Source organism: Populus trichocarpa, chromosome 9 (genome assembly GCF_000002775.5).
Source record: "Populus trichocarpa isolate Nisqually-1 chromosome 9, P.trichocarpa_v4.1, whole genome shotgun sequence".
In the NCBI taxonomy this organism is placed as follows: domain Eukaryota; kingdom Viridiplantae; phylum Streptophyta; class Magnoliopsida; order Malpighiales; family Salicaceae; genus Populus; species Populus trichocarpa.
In genome coordinates this window covers 10,887,969-10,907,203 of record NC_037293.2, presented here as the reverse complement: position 1 = coordinate 10,907,203, position 19,235 = coordinate 10,887,969, and the positions used below count along the sequence as shown (strand labels likewise).

The 19,235-nt window shown below is 35.5% G+C and overlaps 3 protein-coding genes across 3 annotated transcripts; 1 reads left to right on the top strand and 2 right to left on the bottom strand.

Moving 5' to 3' along the window:
• Window positions 1-291: 291 nt before the first annotated feature.
• Window positions 292-4,396, bottom strand: LOC7472117 (rac-like GTP-binding protein 5). The gene is made up of 7 exons (XM_006379223.3): window positions 4,050-4,396; window positions 2,451-2,538; window positions 2,259-2,368; window positions 2,090-2,153; window positions 1,033-1,097; window positions 839-904; window positions 292-750 (listed from the first exon to the last, which is right to left on the bottom strand). Exons 1-7 carry the CDS (start codon window positions 4,146-4,148, stop codon window positions 646-648), a joined length of 597 nt encoding a protein of 198 aa, XP_006379285.1. The 5' UTR covers window positions 4,149-4,396; the 3' UTR covers window positions 292-645.
• Window positions 4,397-6,984: 2,588 nt separating this feature from the next.
• LOC7472118 (uncharacterized) lies at window positions 6,985-10,717 on the bottom strand. Its single transcript, XM_002313674.4, has 11 exons — window positions 10,519-10,717; window positions 9,763-9,946; window positions 9,352-9,426; window positions 8,955-9,192; window positions 8,739-8,863; window positions 8,415-8,448; window positions 8,283-8,329; window positions 7,977-8,117; window positions 7,814-7,878; window positions 7,665-7,737; window positions 6,985-7,567 (listed from the first exon to the last, which is right to left on the bottom strand). The coding sequence occupies exons 1-11, from the start codon at window positions 10,622-10,624 to the stop codon at window positions 7,405-7,407; spliced, it is 1,251 nt and encodes a 416-aa protein (XP_002313710.4). The 5' UTR covers window positions 10,625-10,717; the 3' UTR covers window positions 6,985-7,404.
• A 2,166-nt stretch (window positions 10,718-12,883) lies between these two features.
• On the top strand, window positions 12,884-17,659 carry LOC7472119 (beta-galactosidase 13). The gene is made up of 19 exons (XM_002312927.4): window positions 12,884-13,288; window positions 13,381-13,476; window positions 13,575-13,687; window positions 13,796-13,862; window positions 13,946-14,038; window positions 14,140-14,283; window positions 14,376-14,470; window positions 14,639-14,744; window positions 14,829-14,913; window positions 15,002-15,120; window positions 15,250-15,417; window positions 15,538-15,710; window positions 15,830-15,939; window positions 16,031-16,140; window positions 16,230-16,337; window positions 16,449-16,553; window positions 16,672-16,817; window positions 16,922-17,267; window positions 17,372-17,659. The coding sequence occupies exons 1-19, from the start codon at window positions 13,109-13,111 to the stop codon at window positions 17,513-17,515; spliced, it is 2,508 nt and encodes an 835-aa protein (XP_002312963.3). The 5' UTR covers window positions 12,884-13,108; the 3' UTR covers window positions 17,516-17,659.
• Window positions 17,660-19,235: the final 1,576 nt, after the last annotated feature.

The following is a 19,235-nucleotide window of genomic DNA, read 5'->3' as shown; positions in this document are numbered from 1 at the left end:
CAGGGTAATTTGTGATTTTGATGTGTTCATTCTGTGAAATGTTGCAATCCTGATGCCTTGCTGATTCTCCGAAATGATATCTTGGCTTGAGAAAAGCTTTGAACCAGATGGGTGTAAAGGGAACCACAGAATTTGATTTACAATATCCATTCAAGAGGAAAACAGATACCATATTCCTTCTTTCTTGTTCACCTGATTTTGACCTGAGGTATTGAAATCGCTGTTTAACACCATTTAATAGACACATACAGCAGGAATAGGAGCTTTTAAAATGTCGATGAGACTCGAATATAATAACACAAAACGATAACTATATTAAGATTCTCTAAGTGCACTAAAACGGGTCACGGATCATGATACAAGAGAAAAAGGCTTTGTATTTCACAAGGAAATTCTGCTTAGTCTAGTCTACAATATGTAGATAGCCCTAAAGAAATAAATGTGAGTTAAAAAAGCAGCGTGAACCGTTAATATACAAATCACAAAGCAACAAATACATAATTTGATTCTCTTATAAGTGCCCCCTATTTTTGTCAGTATTGACTACGGACCACATCCTTTCTGTTCCTCGAGATAATAGAGATAGCAAATGAGACCAGCGCGCCTAATTTTGGTGATGTTTTCCTCTAGAATTTTGTTGCAGAGTCACAATATGGAGCAGGCCTTTTGTGCCTGTCTCTTCTTTTTCTTCTTCTGCTTCAGAGGCTGGAGGACGGCCTTAATGGCTGCATCAAAGACCGCTTTGACATTCTGTGTTTGAAAAGAGCAGATGAAACAAGTAATGAGGTAAGCAGCAACCTTCTCTCATGATTTCACTTCAAGAACTTAATTTGCATACCTGCTGTGTTTTTGAACTGCACTCAATGTATACAGGAGCCCCTATTAGCTTTCTCAGTTCCTCTCCCTTTCAAAAGAAAATCAAATAAAATGTTTTATTCACTTTATATGGGCTGACATGATAGTATCCACCATAGAAGCAAGAAGGCAACGTGAAGGCAAAATGATAGTTAAGATGTGACGCGGCAGCAATACCTGAGCTGTGGTAATGGGCACCGCACCTGGGTGATCTATAAAGAATTGCTTATCATCTCGGAGATCTACAGGAAGCAAATTTAATTGTCATGAAACTCAATGCTTGTCCACAAGTTAAGAGAAGATACAAGACATTCTACACTGAGGCAACACAGCTAAAAATAATTTGAAAATCAACGAAAAGAGCAGTGTCATTTGTATTGTGTCAGTTAATTATCTCCAAGTTAATCATTGCAAGAGTATACTTACGACCAACAACAGCTTGAACTAACACATGGTTGTGAAATTCAATCAGAAATAATAAGGTACTGTTGAGCACATTTTTGGCAGATATCAGTTCAATTGGAGACACTTAATCCTGTTCATTTAACCCAAATCCAGAAGAGAGAGCAAACAAATGTCAAAAATCTAGGCGAGCTACCATACTCTGGGTTTTTAGGCACCGGTAATTGAATAATGAATACAGACTAAAAGCATCTTCATTTAAAACACCTGGCCATAATTTCTAGATATGCCATGACTCCTCAACTTTCAAAAGTGTCATCAAACCACAAAGTAATTCTATTTTCTAGTATGCTCAGTAAGCCCTTACAGTGAAGTAAAGGGTGCTCGTGGTACATTTAAATCCCAATCTCAGCCAATTTAATGGTCATTTCCAATATACAACATACCTCCCCCATACTCCAAAGTTCAGTTGAAATGGGCCTTAAAAGCACGCGCTTGATTGTTAATACATGCCACTCTTTAAAGAAACATTCAATTAAGCACTCTTGAATAACATTGTGTCATCTCAACTATCCCAAGATGGCTTCAAGAAGCCTCATCTTCACTGACTTAAACATCATGTCACTCAAAAGAAAATTAAGTGAGCAGGGGAATTACATGACACCCATGTACAGACAAGGGATCTTGAAAACCAACTTCAGGATTCAAAGCTATTAACCAGATAGCAGAAAAAGGCTACTCTTAGGCTCCTAGCAAAGAGTTGCACAACATACCAAACTTCTGCATTATTGGCATCTCAAAAGAAAAACAGACTAAGGAGAGTAGGACTTACCGAGCTTTGTCCCGACAAGAATAATTGGAACACCAGGTGCATAATGCCTCAATTCAGGAATCCACTATAAAAGACACAAAAAATAGAAAATTCATTAGTACGTTACACATAACCAGAAATTATAACATTTAACGAAAACAAGATCTTGTGAAGAAAATGCTGGTCTTACTTTCTTTGCAACATTTTCATAGCTGGCCTTGCTAATGAGGGAGAAGGCAAGCAGGAAAACATCTGCCCCCCTATAGCTCAAAGGCCTCAGTCTATTGTAATCTTCTTGGCCTGTGCCATGAAGTCAACACATGAAGTGATTACAAAAAACATTCAAAGACAGGAAGGGAAAAATTATGAATTTGAAACTTACCAGCAGTATCCCACAACCCTAAATTGACAGTGCTCCCATCGACAACCACATTCGCACTGAAATTGTCAAACACGGTTGGCACGTAATCCTGTTTCCCATTTACAGAAAATACAACAAATAGAAACCTTGATGTTAAAACCATTCTTTCCCTATTTCATATTTGAATATTATCAAAATTACATGGAAAAGAAAGGCAAAAGTGCTGAATCACCATGACACCAATCATATAACAGGGCTTTCCCAAAGCTTATGCTTGTGAGGGAATATTCAATCTTTGAAAACAGAAAATTTCAGTTCGTTAAAAGCAGCATTGCAATTTTTGTGAAAACCAAAACCGAAGAGAGAATCCAGAAAACACTCTTTTCTTCTAGTCCTGCTCAACTCAAAAGAATAAAGCAAGCACTTTTCAGGAATGTTGCAATGAAACACAGTGACTCTCCAAAAATAACCGCAAAAGTAGAACTGGTTAGTGGTCTCCAAGTAGAAAAAACCCACCTAGTCTAACCCATTAACTTGTGTGAGGCTAACTTCAGTTGTTTAACCTATTACAAATTACAAATATAAATCTTACTTTGTTCCCATATTCTGTAACCAACCTAACAGAACTCCCAAGTTAACACTTTGATTAGCCTGTAATTGGCATGGTCAGTTGACTGGTTCTCCCTATCAGTCCCTACAAAATGCCAAATTTACCATAAACAGACTAAAAGAAAATGTTCGATTTCCTCCCAGTTTCCACGTTCTCGGGTTACAAAAACCTAATCAGATGCCAAAAACCCTGAACCTTGACCTTCCACTCCAGAAGTTTCTAAGCAAAGGAAAAAAAATCTTGATAGCTCCAATTACTTAAAAAACAGGACTTCGTTGACTTGACAAATTTCAATCTAGAATTATCTATACGTTTCTAAAACTTTCCAGGGAACAAACAGGAACCAGAAAAAGACCTAAACTTGATACCCCAATTAAAGGTTTTCGCCAAGAAGCAACACTCCATCAGCTAAAACCAATTAGTTTTATCAACCCCGGTTGACTTCACAAGTACCTTCCATGTTCCGGGCTTTTAAAAGAGAAACATAATACCGAAGAACCTTAAGCATGACCTTTCAATCCGGAAGTTGTTCAGACAAAGGAAAAAAAAAAAAAGTCTTGACTTACTCAATTACTTAAAACTCATGATAGATTGGCTTGACGTGATAATTTTTCAATCTGCAATACTCTTTAAATTTCCCGCATTTTCGAGGGAAACAAACAGGGAAAAAAAAAAAGATAAAACCTTTGGACTCCAATTTTAGGTTTTGAACCAAAAAAAGCAGCACCCCATCAACTAAAACCAATTACTTTCATCAACCCCACATCTTCCAGTTTCGGACATTTTCCAGGGAAAAAACAGCAAACCAAAACATAGAACTAACCATTACAATCCAAATGAAGGTTTCAAACCAAAAAACCAACACCCCCATCAACTAAAGCTGATTACTTTGATCAACCGCAGTTGACTTGACAAACATAATCTCTACTTTCCCACATTTTCTTTTCTTAAGAACCAAACAGAAAGAAACTAAAAGATAAAAGAAAGTAAAAGGTTGTAACTTTACTTACCGTAGGGAAAGTGTTGCTAGTGTAGGAAATAAGCATGCAAGTCTTGCCAACAGCACCATCACCAACAGTGACACACTTTATGAATCTTGAAGCGCTCATTTTCTTTCTTTCTTTCTTTCTTCCAATTACAAAACCCTAATGGTCAATTCTTGAACTTACATATAGAAACTGTAAGAGATTGATGCAAGTCTCTTTAGTTAGGAGCACAAGAAAAAAATGAAGAAATGTAGAAACCAAGCAAGCAAAACAAGAAAGAAAATTTAGGGAGCTGGGCCTAGAGTAGAGAAAGAGAGAACAGACAGCTCTTGCCAGCTATACCATATACCTATATTTCATGTCCCTATACTTCTACTCCTATCCACCAACACCTGTCACTTGCTATATTTAATTTTTTAAGATTTCCATAAGATTACAATCTTAGTTATAATTCAAACACCTTACATATTTTTAGTCCTTTTCCCTGTTTTTTTTTTATGTCTTGTTTTGTGGACAATCCGTGAGTGAGTAATGATAAAATAAACGAGGCAACATGCATGTGAATCATAAAGTGTTTTTGGTTTTATTCTAAATTTAGTTTTTTGAATATTGTTGTCAGATTTGTGTAATGTCTCATTTGAAAAATCAGGAATTGTGATGTTAATTTCGAGTAAATTATTTTATTTAAACAATGTTGTTTTATTATTTTTAAAATATATATATTAAAAATTCAACCGAGATTAATTTGATTTCTACTTTTATTATTATTATTTTCTTGATGTGTTCATGCATGATGCATATAAACAGTAAAAGGTTGACCTTTTGTTTTTAATAAATTGAGACAAGAGTCATAAAATATTAATAGAGTTTTCGTCTCTTTCAAATTTTCAAATTGCCAACTTCAAGGGCACATAGTAACGTAATAAATATTACTTTTTAAAATAATTTATATTTAAAAATATATTAAAATAATATTTTTTTAATTAGTTTGTGGCCGATTACCCTGTCTCCCGTAAAGTTTCAATTTTCTCAGTTAAATCTTGTACAGGTCAATAAATGCTCCTTTTTAAAAGCATGTCTGGAGTATCAAGCAGGTTACATGGAAGTCAAAATTAAGCCTGGAATGCATTTAAAGAAAAACAATTTTTTTTTAAAAAAAAAAAAACTCAATTATCACGTAGTCTAGAGTATCGCATACCTAAAAAACAAATCATGCTGTGCGTATCATGTAAGCACGTACAAACTTCCTTTCTCAGCATGTTTGGTATGCTGAGTTTCTAGCTATAACCTGTTACTGTGGTGGGACGATAATGTATTTCTTTATGATTTTATTTTTTATTTTTTAATTTTGGTATGTCTCCAAATATACCAAAAAAAACCGTAGATCTAGTTCTGGTGGTGCAGAAATACTACATGGCCATCACACCATGAAAGAATTGCTAGACTTTGCCGATGTTACTTCCAGAGGTAGGTTGATTGGTAAGATTGCCTTCAATTTGAAGCAATTTTTGACACTTTGATAGGTTGATGACACCATCCTGCGGCAATATTTAGTAAAATAGTTTAATTGTTTTAAGGTAGTTTTGATATACTGGTGTTAAAAATTATTTTTAAAATATAAAAAAATAATTTTAATATATTTTTAAGTAAAAATTAATTTGAAACTCTTAAACAACCCCCCAAAAAGAGTTCATGGCATTTAAGGGGGCCAACAGGGTGTCACAGAAATGGGGGAAGCCACTCACGAGCTGAAACTAGACATGGTTGAGCCTGCAACCTTGATTGGCTAGCAGCGTTTGTCCTACGTTGTTCGAGTATATATCCTGACCCAACCCACTCAAGAACTCTCTAACCACCTTAACCTCCATGGAAAAAAATTGTAGTTGTTGAATGTGGTTACTGGCTAAGGGTCCATTGACCCACCTAATCATAGTATGTTTTGTATCATTACATCTTTGACATGTCAACGGCAGTTTTGTGCTGGAATCTGGCAAGTGTTGAGGTCCCATTTGATGTAGCCTTGCCAGCACCGGTACGAAAGGAGGAAGCCCTTTGACTTGTATGCTTGCATGTATAGAAAAAACCAGGCCGGCATGTGATTGATGAACCGATTCCATGAACATCTAAGAGGAAAACAACTCAGAATTTCATTTTCCAGAGCAAGAGTCCTTCATTTTCTTAGGCTTACACATGCAAGCACCAACTCACCTTGCCAATCAATCTATCTGTTTCCATGCAATGTTGCTTTCATGAGTCATGATTTATCATCATGACCTAACAATCTTGTCCAGACCTGAGTATTATTGTATTATTTGCCCAAAAAGATACCGATGTTAGCTAGACCTTGACCTGCTAAAGTTCTGCAGCTCAAACATAGGTTCTGATTACTCCTCAGTAGCTGTAGTTTTTAAGTTTATAGGCAGTAGAAATGTCCTCATCTCAATTATCCCAGCAATAAACTCCTTATCAGGCAAACCAAATGTACTAATTAATGCCAAAAATTAGTACAACACATGGGGCGGCTAGCAGCAAGACCATGTGCGCGAATGGCCAACCCTCTCCTCGAGTTCCTCTCTCGATTCAACATCCTATCCTGAAATGCCACGATCCCTCTGTATCATCTCCACACCAATTTCTTGCTGATCACAACAATGGAATAAAATCATGATGCATTGATGCTTCTTTTTCAAACTGAAAGTAGATAGTAGTGGGCAATGACTTCATTGGTAAAACAACTTGCTTAGATGCTGTTTGTTTAGACGGTACTTTTTTTATTTTATTTTTATGTTAATTTAATACACTAAAATTAAAAATATTATTTTAATATATTTTTAAATAAATAATTTAAAAAACCAACAGCTGATATGATCTATGTTCAAACCGAACAATTATGTGGTAAATATCCGCTTAACCTCCCAAAGACAAATAATATCTGCTTGCTTGATAATGGTCGAATGAATGCTGTTATAAAGAACTGCATTGCCATGATCGATGCTTTCAACTCTGTGTGCTAATTGCTAGGGCAGAAACTGAAATGATAAACAAGCAACATCAACTTGTATTTTTCATACAACATGGACACTCACAGCAAAAATAATCTTCCAAGATTTTATCACATTATAGAGCCAAAAGGTTCCAAACTCTGCTTGCTCATTTACCTCACTGCTTCAAAGCAGCAAGCCGTGACTTTTACCTTCAACTCTTCCAGATAATAGATTGCTCCTTCTGAAGTCCAGAAGCCGGACCACCAAGGTTGCACCTCCAACAATGTATTTCAAAATACCCGTGGCTCTCAAGCATAAAATCTAAATTATAATGTGAGATGTAATTTTCCCCGTGAAGTAGAAAAGGTGTTCCACAGTGAGCAGAAATGCAAGACTCATGGTTCTTCGTCTGAATCAAATATATCTAATTCAATCATCTTTGTTGTCCCCTGCTTGACTTTGTCTACTGAAGCTTGCCCCTGCACGGTTTTCTTTCTTTTTAAATCTGGTTGGTTTTTTGTGACCGTAGATGGATCCAATTTCTTGGTAGATGATTTCCTGAAGAATGACGGATGAATGTTCAATGGCATAGAAAGGCAGACTCAAGTGCAAAGATCAGAAATGTGTGATCGATGGCATCAAATAAATTATTCACCTTTTCTCTGAACTATTTACTTGTCTGTTTTGCGTGGCAGATACTTTATCTGAATTTTTTGAGCTCAGTTTTCCTGCAAATACCAAATAATGAGAATTCAGGCGATGATATAAAATCAACATCAGCAGGTAAGGCCAATGATCTTAAACCTGTGATTTCATTGAGGAACCTTATCCCCTGTGAGTGTGAATTTGTTGTCACTTTATCTGCATTGCTGTTGTTCAAGTACAATAATGAACGAATTAACAGCAATTAAAAAGGTCGCAGTTTTAACACAGATAATGAGCATTAAGCATGCAATCTATGACAAACCTCAATGCTCTTTTGAGTGCCTCCACAGACAATAATTTCACTGGCTGTGTGGGCTTTTTTAATAATGTTTTGTCTGCTAGAGGGTCGACCAAGTAAATGCCTCGTGACTTGAGAGGATCCCTGAAGGCTGTTTTCAAGTTCCTGACAAACGAAAATTACAACTTGTGATAAAAACCTCTTTTTTTATGGGAGTGAAGAGAAGTCAAATTTAAAACAAAGGTTGCAGACAAGTTTCGTTGGATTATGCAAATGTTAAAACAGTAGAAGCTACAAATTGTCAGACGATTCCAAGCGTTGATCACATACCCTCCCTTAAGCTCAGTTCGCACTGTGGAAAACCTCTCTGATGTTTTCTGTAGCAGCAAAACAGGTATAAGCACGTCCATTCTAAAGACATGTTGATCAAAATAGATAGCAGCACTGGAGAGTCATACTTACAGAGTTATGATACCTGCAATACATCCCTTGACGTCTGAAACAGCAAAGTGACCAGAGTCAGACTATCAAGAATCAGAATTGCATGCATTTTTACATAGAAACTTTGATACAAGAACATGAAACCTTACAATTCTCAATATGAAACTAAGTGCTGCTATATAAGACAAAGGACCATATCAAACTTGACTGGGATTGCAGAAAAAACTTTCTTGACTGTTGTTCAGGAAAGTTGTATAGTACTTGTAGAATTCAGGCAGAGATAACTTGTATGAAATTTCATATTGCTATAGAAAGTGACATGATTTTAAAGATGCTGAAACATACTTATTTATGACTAGTGTACAAGGCAATCCATCCTTCCTTTTTCCCTTGCAAACTCCATAATCAATTGAAGTACCCATCTTCAATATTTGATTTGCAGAGAACACGCTCAAAGAAAAACCAGTTCCCTACAAAGTAAGAAAATGGAAGATTTTATTTCTTTTAGGAAAAAGACAAGTAAACTCGCAGGATCAAAAGAATGTGAAAAGCTGATGATACCACATTGTCCTTGCGAACAGTGCAATTGAACAGTGCAAAAACTGTCCCGGCTTGCTCTTTACAGTTCTGCTGATAAGCATCGCCAAACAGGAAAACAGATATACTGCTTTCGTCCAAAGAACCAAATTTCCATATGCAATAGCTCTTCCCAACAGAACTAGTCTTTGGACTTCCCTTCTCAATCAACACTCCAACAGTTGCCCAACATCCCATGAGAGTGTCTCCCATCAATAAATTTCTACAAAACCATATAATAGAAATCATAAGCCATGATGCAATTCGAAATCCAATTAATCCATTCAACAGATTCACTGTAACGAAGTAAATGGCTTCAAAAATCACAACTGTTTAACACACACACTCACACACATAATGATTTGAGGTACAATAAAATTACTTAATAGTTGGTAACCGAACAAAGCGAATTTCTGAGAAACGCTCGCTGAGCTCCACAGCAGTGACCGATTGATTCCTGAAACAGAAATTAATACATTGAACATAAAACATAATTAGCCAACTTCTAAGGTTTTCTCAACTCAATTTTAGCTTCCATTTGGTCACTTTGAAAGGAATATAAGTCCATTAGTGTCAACTCTTCTCTCTGGCAAGGGAATGGTATAAACTATATAATTAAATAATTAAACTTATCTCATAACACGAATAGATTAATAAACAGTCAACTTTAACCACCCAAATTGTTTATAGAAGGCACATTTGGGTAACAAATTTAATAGCATTAGTATCTCAGACGGTAAACTAAGTGTTAATTATCATTTAAATGCATTTATTTATAGTTGGATAAAGCTACCTTATTCTTAAACCTGAATACTTCTCCACATTAGCCTCAGTGGAGTTTTTCAAAACATTCAATTTTTTTCCAGCTTTCACCACTGGTTTTGGCTCATAATCAAGACAATCTTGAACAGCATCTCTAAACACTGACAAATCAGCCTGCCCTTTTCGCCTTGGTGATCCATCATCCGATAAATACCCTTCACAATCAAGACAAATCAATAGATAACCCACAATAAGTTCTCCAAAAATATAACACTATCAAACAACCATTACCAGCCCCATAAGCAAAATGAGAGATATACGAGGCAAAATTTAGCAAACAAGGTCAAAACTAAAACACCCTGATTGATTTTTATCAGAAAGTAACCACCCCATTAGAGAATTTAAAAAACCTATTAGCCCAACAAACAATGACAGACCAGTACACACAAAAATCTGCAAATGTAGAAAGAAAAAAAAGAGATGCCCACATTAAAATTCTACCAAACAAAGCCAAAATCAACGGCCCTTTTAAAAAAAATAAACTTTATTTGTTAAAACTGAAGTTTAGCAATACACATTAATACTACCCACTATATACACACAAAAATATAGAAATCCCGTAAATTAGGCTAAACTAAGAGAAACCCACAATGAAGATCAACATAACAAGCAACGAAGAAGCGAAAGCTTCAATCTTTCTTACAGGTTATTAAAAATGATTGAAACTTTCACTGCTTCTAAAAATGAATTTAAACAGCACCAAACGAATCCAAAAAACATATAGTACCTGGTGAAAGGGAATGGTGATTTGAAGGGGAACCAGGAGGGGTTTCAAGAACTCTGTCTTGAAGAGAGAGGAGAAGGTCAAGATCTTCTTGGTGACTACTTGACATTATTGTTGATTTTCTCTTGTCTAGAGTGATTTTTGGTGGTTTTGTTTCTCTAATTTTTGTGGGAGGGAAAGTTTATTTTTGGGAGGGAAAGGAAGTGAAAACAAAAATGAAAATCCGGTGCCGTTTTTGCTTTCTTGTCTAATGGCCCTAAATTGGGATTAAAAAAAAAAGGTTTTTCTCTTTTTTATATCAATTTATGTATTTTTATTCAAGTAACTCCATGACATGCTAAATAAGAGATTAATAAAATCAAGGAGTCAAAACCCATTTAAGTGGTCAAAACATGAAATTGATATATATCATTCTTTTGTTTCAATAAAATTCATATTTGTACGTGAAAAATGAAAAAAAAAGGCTTTTTATTTAAATCTAAAATAATCACATGGAGAATTATCATCATAAAATAAAATATTTTAATTAAGTCCAAATTTTGGATTAACTTGTGATGCCAAGCTAGGATAATAATTATATTAAAAATAGTTTATATTGAATAATTTCACCTCATTTAACCCAATATTATTTTTCCTTTGTACTTAATTCACATTTGAGTGTGCTGAATGTTATAAAGAGTGTATTTAACAGTGCTTCAACGTGATTTTAAAAAAAAATTAATTTTTTTTAGTTGAAATTATTATTTTTATTTCTTTTTTTATTATTTTGGTACGTTAATGTCGGGAAAAAAATATAAAAATTATTTTAATATATTTGTAAATAAAAACTCGTGAAACATGATTTTTTAATGTGTCATAAATTTAGTGGCCGTTTGGGAGTGTGGCTGCGGGTGAGGTTCACCCGCAGCCACACATAATATCGTTTGGTAAAAGGAAAAAACTGCTTTTCACTGGTAGGACCCACTACAAATGAAAATGAAATCGCAGGTTTTGGAGAAGCAGCATTTGGCTGCTTCTCCTGAGGCAAGAAGCTGAAACAGTGGAGCATGGCTCCACTGTAACAGTGGAGCCATGCTCCACTGTACAGTGCGAGTGAATTAATTCACTCGCACTGTACACTTAAACTTAAATCATTTTTTTTTTTTGAAAAATCAGGAAAAGTTTAGTTTTTTTTATTATTATTATTTTGAAGAAAAGTTTAGTTTTTTTTTTAATTATTATTTTGAAAAATCAGGAAAAGTTTAGTTTTTTTTTTAATTATTATTTTGACAAACCAGGAAAAGTTTAGTTTTTCCTTTAATTATTATTTTGACAAACCAGGAAAAGTTAAGTTTTTTCTTTTTATTATTATTTCGAAAAACCAGGAAACATTTAGTTTTTTTTAAAAAAAAAACTAGTGCAGTTAAGTGATTTTACTCGTACTATTTACGTGAACATGAACAATATTTTTTTTTATTTTTTTAAAAAATTAGTTTAAGGTGAATTAAATTTACTCGTACTGTAATCTCAATTTTATTTATGATAATATTTTAACTAATTTTATTGCATGCTTAAAAAATCATGAAAACTGTAGTTTTTATCGAATGAATTTTGTACGTAATGAAATTGTAAAATATTTTTTAAAAAATTAAGTTTTACTCGAAAAACTAGTATTTAATATTATTTAATAACACTATATAAATTAGAAAGATATCGCATGATGACGTAGCATTTGTGGAATTTGATCGCAATTCCAATTATGTTCTTGCCGGGTCCGACCCAGTTAAAAAAAGTTCAGTTATTTTAATTGTGTTTTATTCAAAAAATTAGAAGGAGATCGCTTGATGACGTAACAAAAAATGCAGTTTTTGTTGTTGCGTGCTTAAGAAACCATGAAAAATATAGTTATTGTTGGATATATTTCGTATGTGATGACATTGCATATAGTTTAATGGAATAATAAAAAATATTTGATATCAATATTATTTATTTCATGATGTAATAATAGTAGTTAAATCTACAATATTTAAATTAAAAATATTTTTAATTATTTTATAACCTCAATTTGAAAAGCATTTTTTTAACCAAACACATTAAACTACTTTTTCTTCAACCTCAATTTCAACCACAGTTTTAACCAAACATCTATTTTTTCAAACCAACCTCAACTAAAAGTACTTTTTATAAAACAACTTTTTTCAAACCACAACCACAACAGCAACCACAATACCAAACAGGCTCTTAGGAGTCAAACCTTCACCTTCGAAATTGCATGAGCCATGAGGTGTCACTGACCAATTCAAACAAACCATCAAAAAAATTGCAGACACTAACATGAAACTCTCAACATAAGACGGTCACGACCATTACTTTAAAACAGCAACCTATAAAACATGCCTTTGTCCGAATTTTCCTCTGTGACCATCTTTTAACCTTTCGTTTCTCTCTATACCATTGGCATCATCAAATACCTGCATTTCCAGCTGCTGGGTACCTCCTTCTTCGTAAACCGGAGAGGAGCGTATACCCAAATGTTGGCTCTTCCCTGCAGGAAAAAACAACACAGCTTCCTTCTTTTATTTCTTTGAGTTTTGGTTATATAAGAGAGGTAAACATGGCAGGAAAAAACCATGTTTTTTTAATTGCTACACTTCTTTCCTTGTTGGTTTCTTCAGTCGTTGCTCATGGGGGTAAGCAAGTAGGTGTGACTTATGATGAAAGGTCCTTGATCATCAATGGCAAAAGAGAGCTTCTCTTCTCTGGCTCCATTCACTATCCTCGCAGTACTCCTGATGTAATAATAATGTTCTTTACTATTGAGATTATTATACAATTTTTTCATCTTAAAAGGATAGGACTAATCTGTTGTGTTGAATCTGGCTTCAGATGTGGCCAGAATTAATCCTGAAGGCTAAGCGTGGAGGTTTGAATGTGATCCAAACTTATGTCTTTTGGAACATTCACGAGCCGGAGCAAGGCAAGGTAAGAGACCAGTCTTGTGATCAATATCTTGACCGACTGTTTTTCTGTCTGCAGTTAGCATTTGTTGGGCTAATTTTGATTTATGTTTGTTATTGTAGTTTAACTTTGAAGGACCATATGACTTGGTGAAGTTCATCAAGACTATTGGGGAGAATGGTATGTTTGCAACCCTCAGGCTTGGACCATTCATCCAGGCTGAATGGAACCATGGGTATGATTCAGCTCCGTGTCTTCTTTCTTGTGATCATTTCATATTTTATTTTGCTACATCAGTTTATCTGTATCTCTCTTACACATTGTTTTCAATGTGATCTCTTAGAGGACTTCCATATTGGTTGAGAGAGATTCCAGACATCATATTCCGTTCCGACAACGCACCCTTCAAGGTACTAGCATCGCCCCATTGCATAAAAAGAAGTTTCTGAAATAATTAACCAGATTATTTGACAAATAGTTTCAAATTTTGCAGCATCATATGGAGAAATTCGTTACGAAAATCATCGACATGATGAAAGAAGAGAAGTTGTTTGCATCACAAGGAGGCCCCATTATCTTGTCTCAGGTTTGATTCCACTCTAATAATCACAACCTCCATATCTTTTATTTTTACCATTGAACCTCTCATCCAATTTTTTTGTATATTTTTTTTATATTGTAATGCAGATTGAGAATGAGTACAACACTGTCCAGCTTGCATATAAAAACTTGGGAGTTAGCTATATTCAGTGGGCAGGAAATATGGCTTTGGGGCTGAACACTGGAGTCCCATGGGTCATGTGCAAGCAGAAGGATGCTCCTGGTCCAGTGGTAAGCTAACAAGGTTTTCCATGAATCAAAATTCCTAGTCCAAGAGGACTGATCTTCAAATTATAATGAAACACTAATGCCTTATTGTGCAGATCAATACATGCAACGGAAGGCACTGCGGAGATACATTCACAGGCCCCAATAAACCCAACAAGCCATCTCTATGGACCGAGAACTGGACTGCCCAGTGAGTATAGACCTTGAAGATTAGCACTGAATCATTCAGAAGCATTAATGTTCCATACAAAACAATCTGTAAAGCCTAGATATGAAAAAAGGAAAAAAAAATTGAAAGAACAAGATAGAGAAGCAAATGAAGCTATGATGCTAACAGAATTCCAATGAATGCTAACAGGTTTAGAGTTTTTGGAGACCCCCCATCCCAAAGATCAGCAGAAGATACTGCATTTTCTGTTGCTCGCTGGTTTTCAAAGAATGGTAGTCTAGTTAACTACTACATGGTAAGGAGAATGGTGAAATCTCTGTAACTTCTTCCAACAAGAGAAATTTTCTTCTGTGAAACATTTTAATTACTGTGTTTGCAGTATCATGGTGGGACAAACTTTGATAGAACTGCTGCCTCATTTGTAACAACCCGTTACTACGATGAAGCTCCTCTTGATGAATATGGTAAGGTTTAACATCTTTAAATCTATGATGCAGCCAGAAGCGAAGATCCTTCAAATAACTAATAGGCCTTTCATTCCATGTCTTGCAGGTTTGCAGAGGGAACCAAAATGGGGTCACCTCAAGGACCTGCATAGGGCTCTAAATCTATGCAAGAAGGCTCTTCTATGGGGAAACCCCAATGTTCAAAAGTTGTCTGCTGATGTAGAGGTAAGCTACTAAGCATCTACGAGAGATTTTAACTCCATTCCAGAGTTCCCCTTGCAACCACGTAAGAAATAAGATGGTTCAGCTCCAAAAATAAATGAATATAGTTCCTTAATCTGTCTTACTTTACAGGCTAGATTCTATGAGCAACCAGGAACAAAGGTTTGCGCCGCTTTCTTGGCCAGCAACAACTCAAAAGAAGCAGAAACTGTTAAATTCAGGGGTCAGGAGTATTACCTGCCTGCTCGTTCCATTAGCATCCTCCCAGATTGCAAGACTGTCGTTTATAATACCATGACGGTAATTCCTAATCTCTTACATGTCTCCATTGATAATTGCTTAAAACTAACTACAGGAGGGGCCCCTAAAACAGATTGACAGCCGCTAAATAATTCCTTCTTATTCTTTCATGTCAAACAGGTTGTGTCACAACATAATTCAAGAAACTTTGTGAAATCAAGAAAAACAAACAAACTGGAATGGAATATGTACTCAGAAACAATTCCAGCTCAGCTTCAAGTAGATTCCAGCTTGCCAAAAGAGCTTTATAACTTAACTAAAGATAAAACTGACTACGTCTGGTTCACCACAACGTGAGTATATAAGCTTATTTTTAGCCTCTCCATCAGCAAATAGATGAATGCTAACAGGAGTTACCTAGTGATTCTACTGAAACCAAAACCTGACGTGTTTCTGTAAATTCTAATTCCAGCATAAATGTGGATCGCCGTGATATGAACGAGCGTAAACGTATTAATCCAGTCTTAAGAGTTGCAAGTCTTGGCCATGCGATGGTTGCTTTTGTAAATGGGGAATTCATAGGTAATTATCACAAACACATCATAATTATTATAATTTTGAGCATGCTTTAGTAACAAGATTTTCTTGAGGTAACTGTGGTTAATGTTTTCAGGTTCTGCGCATGGGAGCCAAATTGAGAAGAGCTTTGTCCTCCAGCATTCTGTGGATTTGAAGCCTGGGATTAATTTTGTTACACTCTTAGGAACTCTAGTTGGACTCCCAGTAAGTAGCTATCGTAACTAACAGATGTTTAGAATTTGGAAATGAATTTTAGAGTTGAAACTGACGCGAGTTTCTCCTTGTCAATGAAGGATAGCGGAGCCTACATGGAGCATAGGTATGCTGGACCTCGCGGTGTATCAATCCTAGGTTTGAACACTGGAACGCTTGATCTGACATCCAATGGCTGGGGACATCAGGTATGGATGGGCCTTGTATAAATAGGGAATACTCAATCAAGTTCATCAAAGAATAACATCACAATGATAGCAAATTAGGGCTAATGTGGATTGCATGATCCCAACTTGCAGGTTGGCTTGTCAGGAGAGACGGCTAAATTGTTCACAAAGGAAGGTGGGGGAAAGGTAACATGGACAAAAGTCCAGAAGGCAGGACCTCCTGTTACATGGTACAAGGTAATGTTGGGATATCATGCGTCCTAGCGATCAATCTTTAAATTTAACGTCTCAGGTATCACTTGGAAACGAACTGGTTTCTTGGCTTTCAAATAGGCATCATATTTTCTTGTTGCAGACTCACTTTGATGCTCCTGAAGGAAAATCCCCTGTTGCTGTCCGGATGACTGGCATGAACAAGGGTATGATTTGGATCAATGGTAAGAGCATTGGTCGATACTGGATGACTTACGTCTCCCCTCTCGGAGAACCTACTCAATCAGAGTAAGTAAATCAATGTTTCTTAATTATCCAAAGCAAAAATTCTTCAAATAAAAAAAAGAAAGAAAGAAAAGGACTAGATTATCAATCTTTGCTTGTAAAATCAGGTACCACATCCCAAGATCTTACTTAAAACCAACAGACAACCTGATGGTTATATTCGAGGAGGAAGAAGCAAACCCTGAAAAGATTGAGATCTTAACTGTCAATAGAGATACTATCTGTAGCTACGTGACTGAATATCATCCACCAAGTGTGAAATCATGGGAAAGGAAGAATAACAAATTCACACCTGTTGTGGATAATGCAAAACCAGCAGCTCACTTAAAGTGTCCAAACCAGAAGAAGATTATCGCCGTGCAGTTTGCAAGCTTTGGTGATCCTTTGGGTACCTGTGGAGACTATGCTGTTGGAACTTGTCATTCACTGGTCTCCAAACAAGTTGTTGAAGAGGTAATTCTTTAATTATTTTTTTAAAAAAAAATTATATCATCTGTCAGGGCTATATATAGCTAACTGGTAAGAGACTAATGAGATTTCTACTTGAATCTGAGCAGCATTGCTTGGGAAAAACTAGCTGTGATATCCCTATTGACAAGGGACTTTTTGCTGGCAAGAAAGATGATTGTCCAGGTATCAGCAAGACACTAGCAGTTCAAGTGAAGTGCAGCACCAAGGATCCCAAGCGTTCTGCTAACTAGGCTTCAATGTTTTTTGTGATCGTGTGTCAAAGCAATTTTATTGCGGTTTCAAGCACATGTAGACTTGAGTATTTTCATTCTTGAAATTTTCCCTTTAGTATGTTGATTAGGTGCTTAAAATAAATAAATTTTGAAATTTTCTTCTGAGAAGGCTGCAGAAAATCATGTTGATGAATGTTTAAATTTTCAATGGCTGCAGAAAAGCAGAAAATTATACTATGTGTGAATAAACATTACACAACAAACATTGAATTTGGCCAGTATTGTCATTCGTAGGTAATGCCAAGGACTAATACAAGATGAGCAGCTATACTTCTCAATACGTATTGGCCTGTGGCCTCAGACTCTAAAGGGCATCTAAAATTCAACCTACAGCAATTGGAATATCCACAGCTATAAGACCCAAATTCCAGGTATAAACTATTCATTTAAAAAAAAGATTGCAAGGGAAATTTATGTTCCTCTCTCTCTCTCTTTTCGTCTTTGTCGTGATCTACTCCTTAAAAAACATAAAGGTTGAAGAAATAAAAAAGTGTTTTTTTATTGTTATTTTCTATTATGATTTGTTTATGGAAAAAAATTAGAGAGGAGATTAGGGTTTTATTATGATTTTGATAATTAAATAATTTAGGAGTTTAAATTGATATATTAGGGTGTTAGTTGGATTATGAATTTGTTGAAGAACAAAAAATTTATTTTAGAAATTTATAATTTTAAACATTAGCATATTAAGGATTTTGGAAATCCTAATCAACCGGTCGACCGATTTACTTATTGTAACCGGTCGACTAGTTGGATGAAAATGAATGAAAATGAAGAGTTCGGCTAGATTAATTCTAAGTTGAATTTTTTAAAATCTGAACCGATACCAAAATATAAATTCGCTAGAATTTGTACGGTTTGGATGCCATTCATGTAATAAAAAACGAAAAGATATCTTCCTTGGAGCTAATTTCATATTCCATTTATTTTTACCTTTTCGGGGTACTTCATCATATTCCATAAATGTCTTCTCACTTGCCTGCTGGTCTATAAATACTGGTTAAAGTAGGTTACATTAGAAAAACAAAAACGATAATAGTCATCCTCACTCGTTTCCAGCAACAGATCACTAGAAGACAAAGAATTGCTCTTGCTCTTGCTCTTGCTCGTAGCATCTCTTTAGTCTCTCTATTTCTCTCTTATAATAAATCGTGAATTGTTGTTTGCTACAAGGAAACCAAACAGCTATTTAATTACATGATATATGTTTGCATTTTGCAGTTGATTCGCACTTTAAGTGTAAAAGCAGCAAGTAATTAAACTCTCACGTAAAACAACCAAGGACTGCATGCCCCAAGTGTTATTTGCTGTGCTCCAGAGTGCAGCAGCTCATCTTGAATGTCTCAACCATGCGTGTCAATGTATCCCTAGATTTACAGTGAAAGCAACAAAAGGATTCCCATGCATGTAAAACAACCAGCAACTGTAACTCCAAGGTTGTTAAATGCCCTTCAGAAGCTCCTCCTGAATGTCTCGACCATGCATGCCATAGACGTTCACCAATTATTTATTGAAGAATAAATATTCAAGTGACTCGACAGATTTCGAAGGATGACTTGCATACTTCCCATTGGCAGGTTAGCAATCTATCGTAGGGGGGTAGATTATTTTTTATTTGTAATATAAATTTCATTTGAAAGCAGATAGATTCAAAAGGCACCGTTGATTTCTTCTTGTG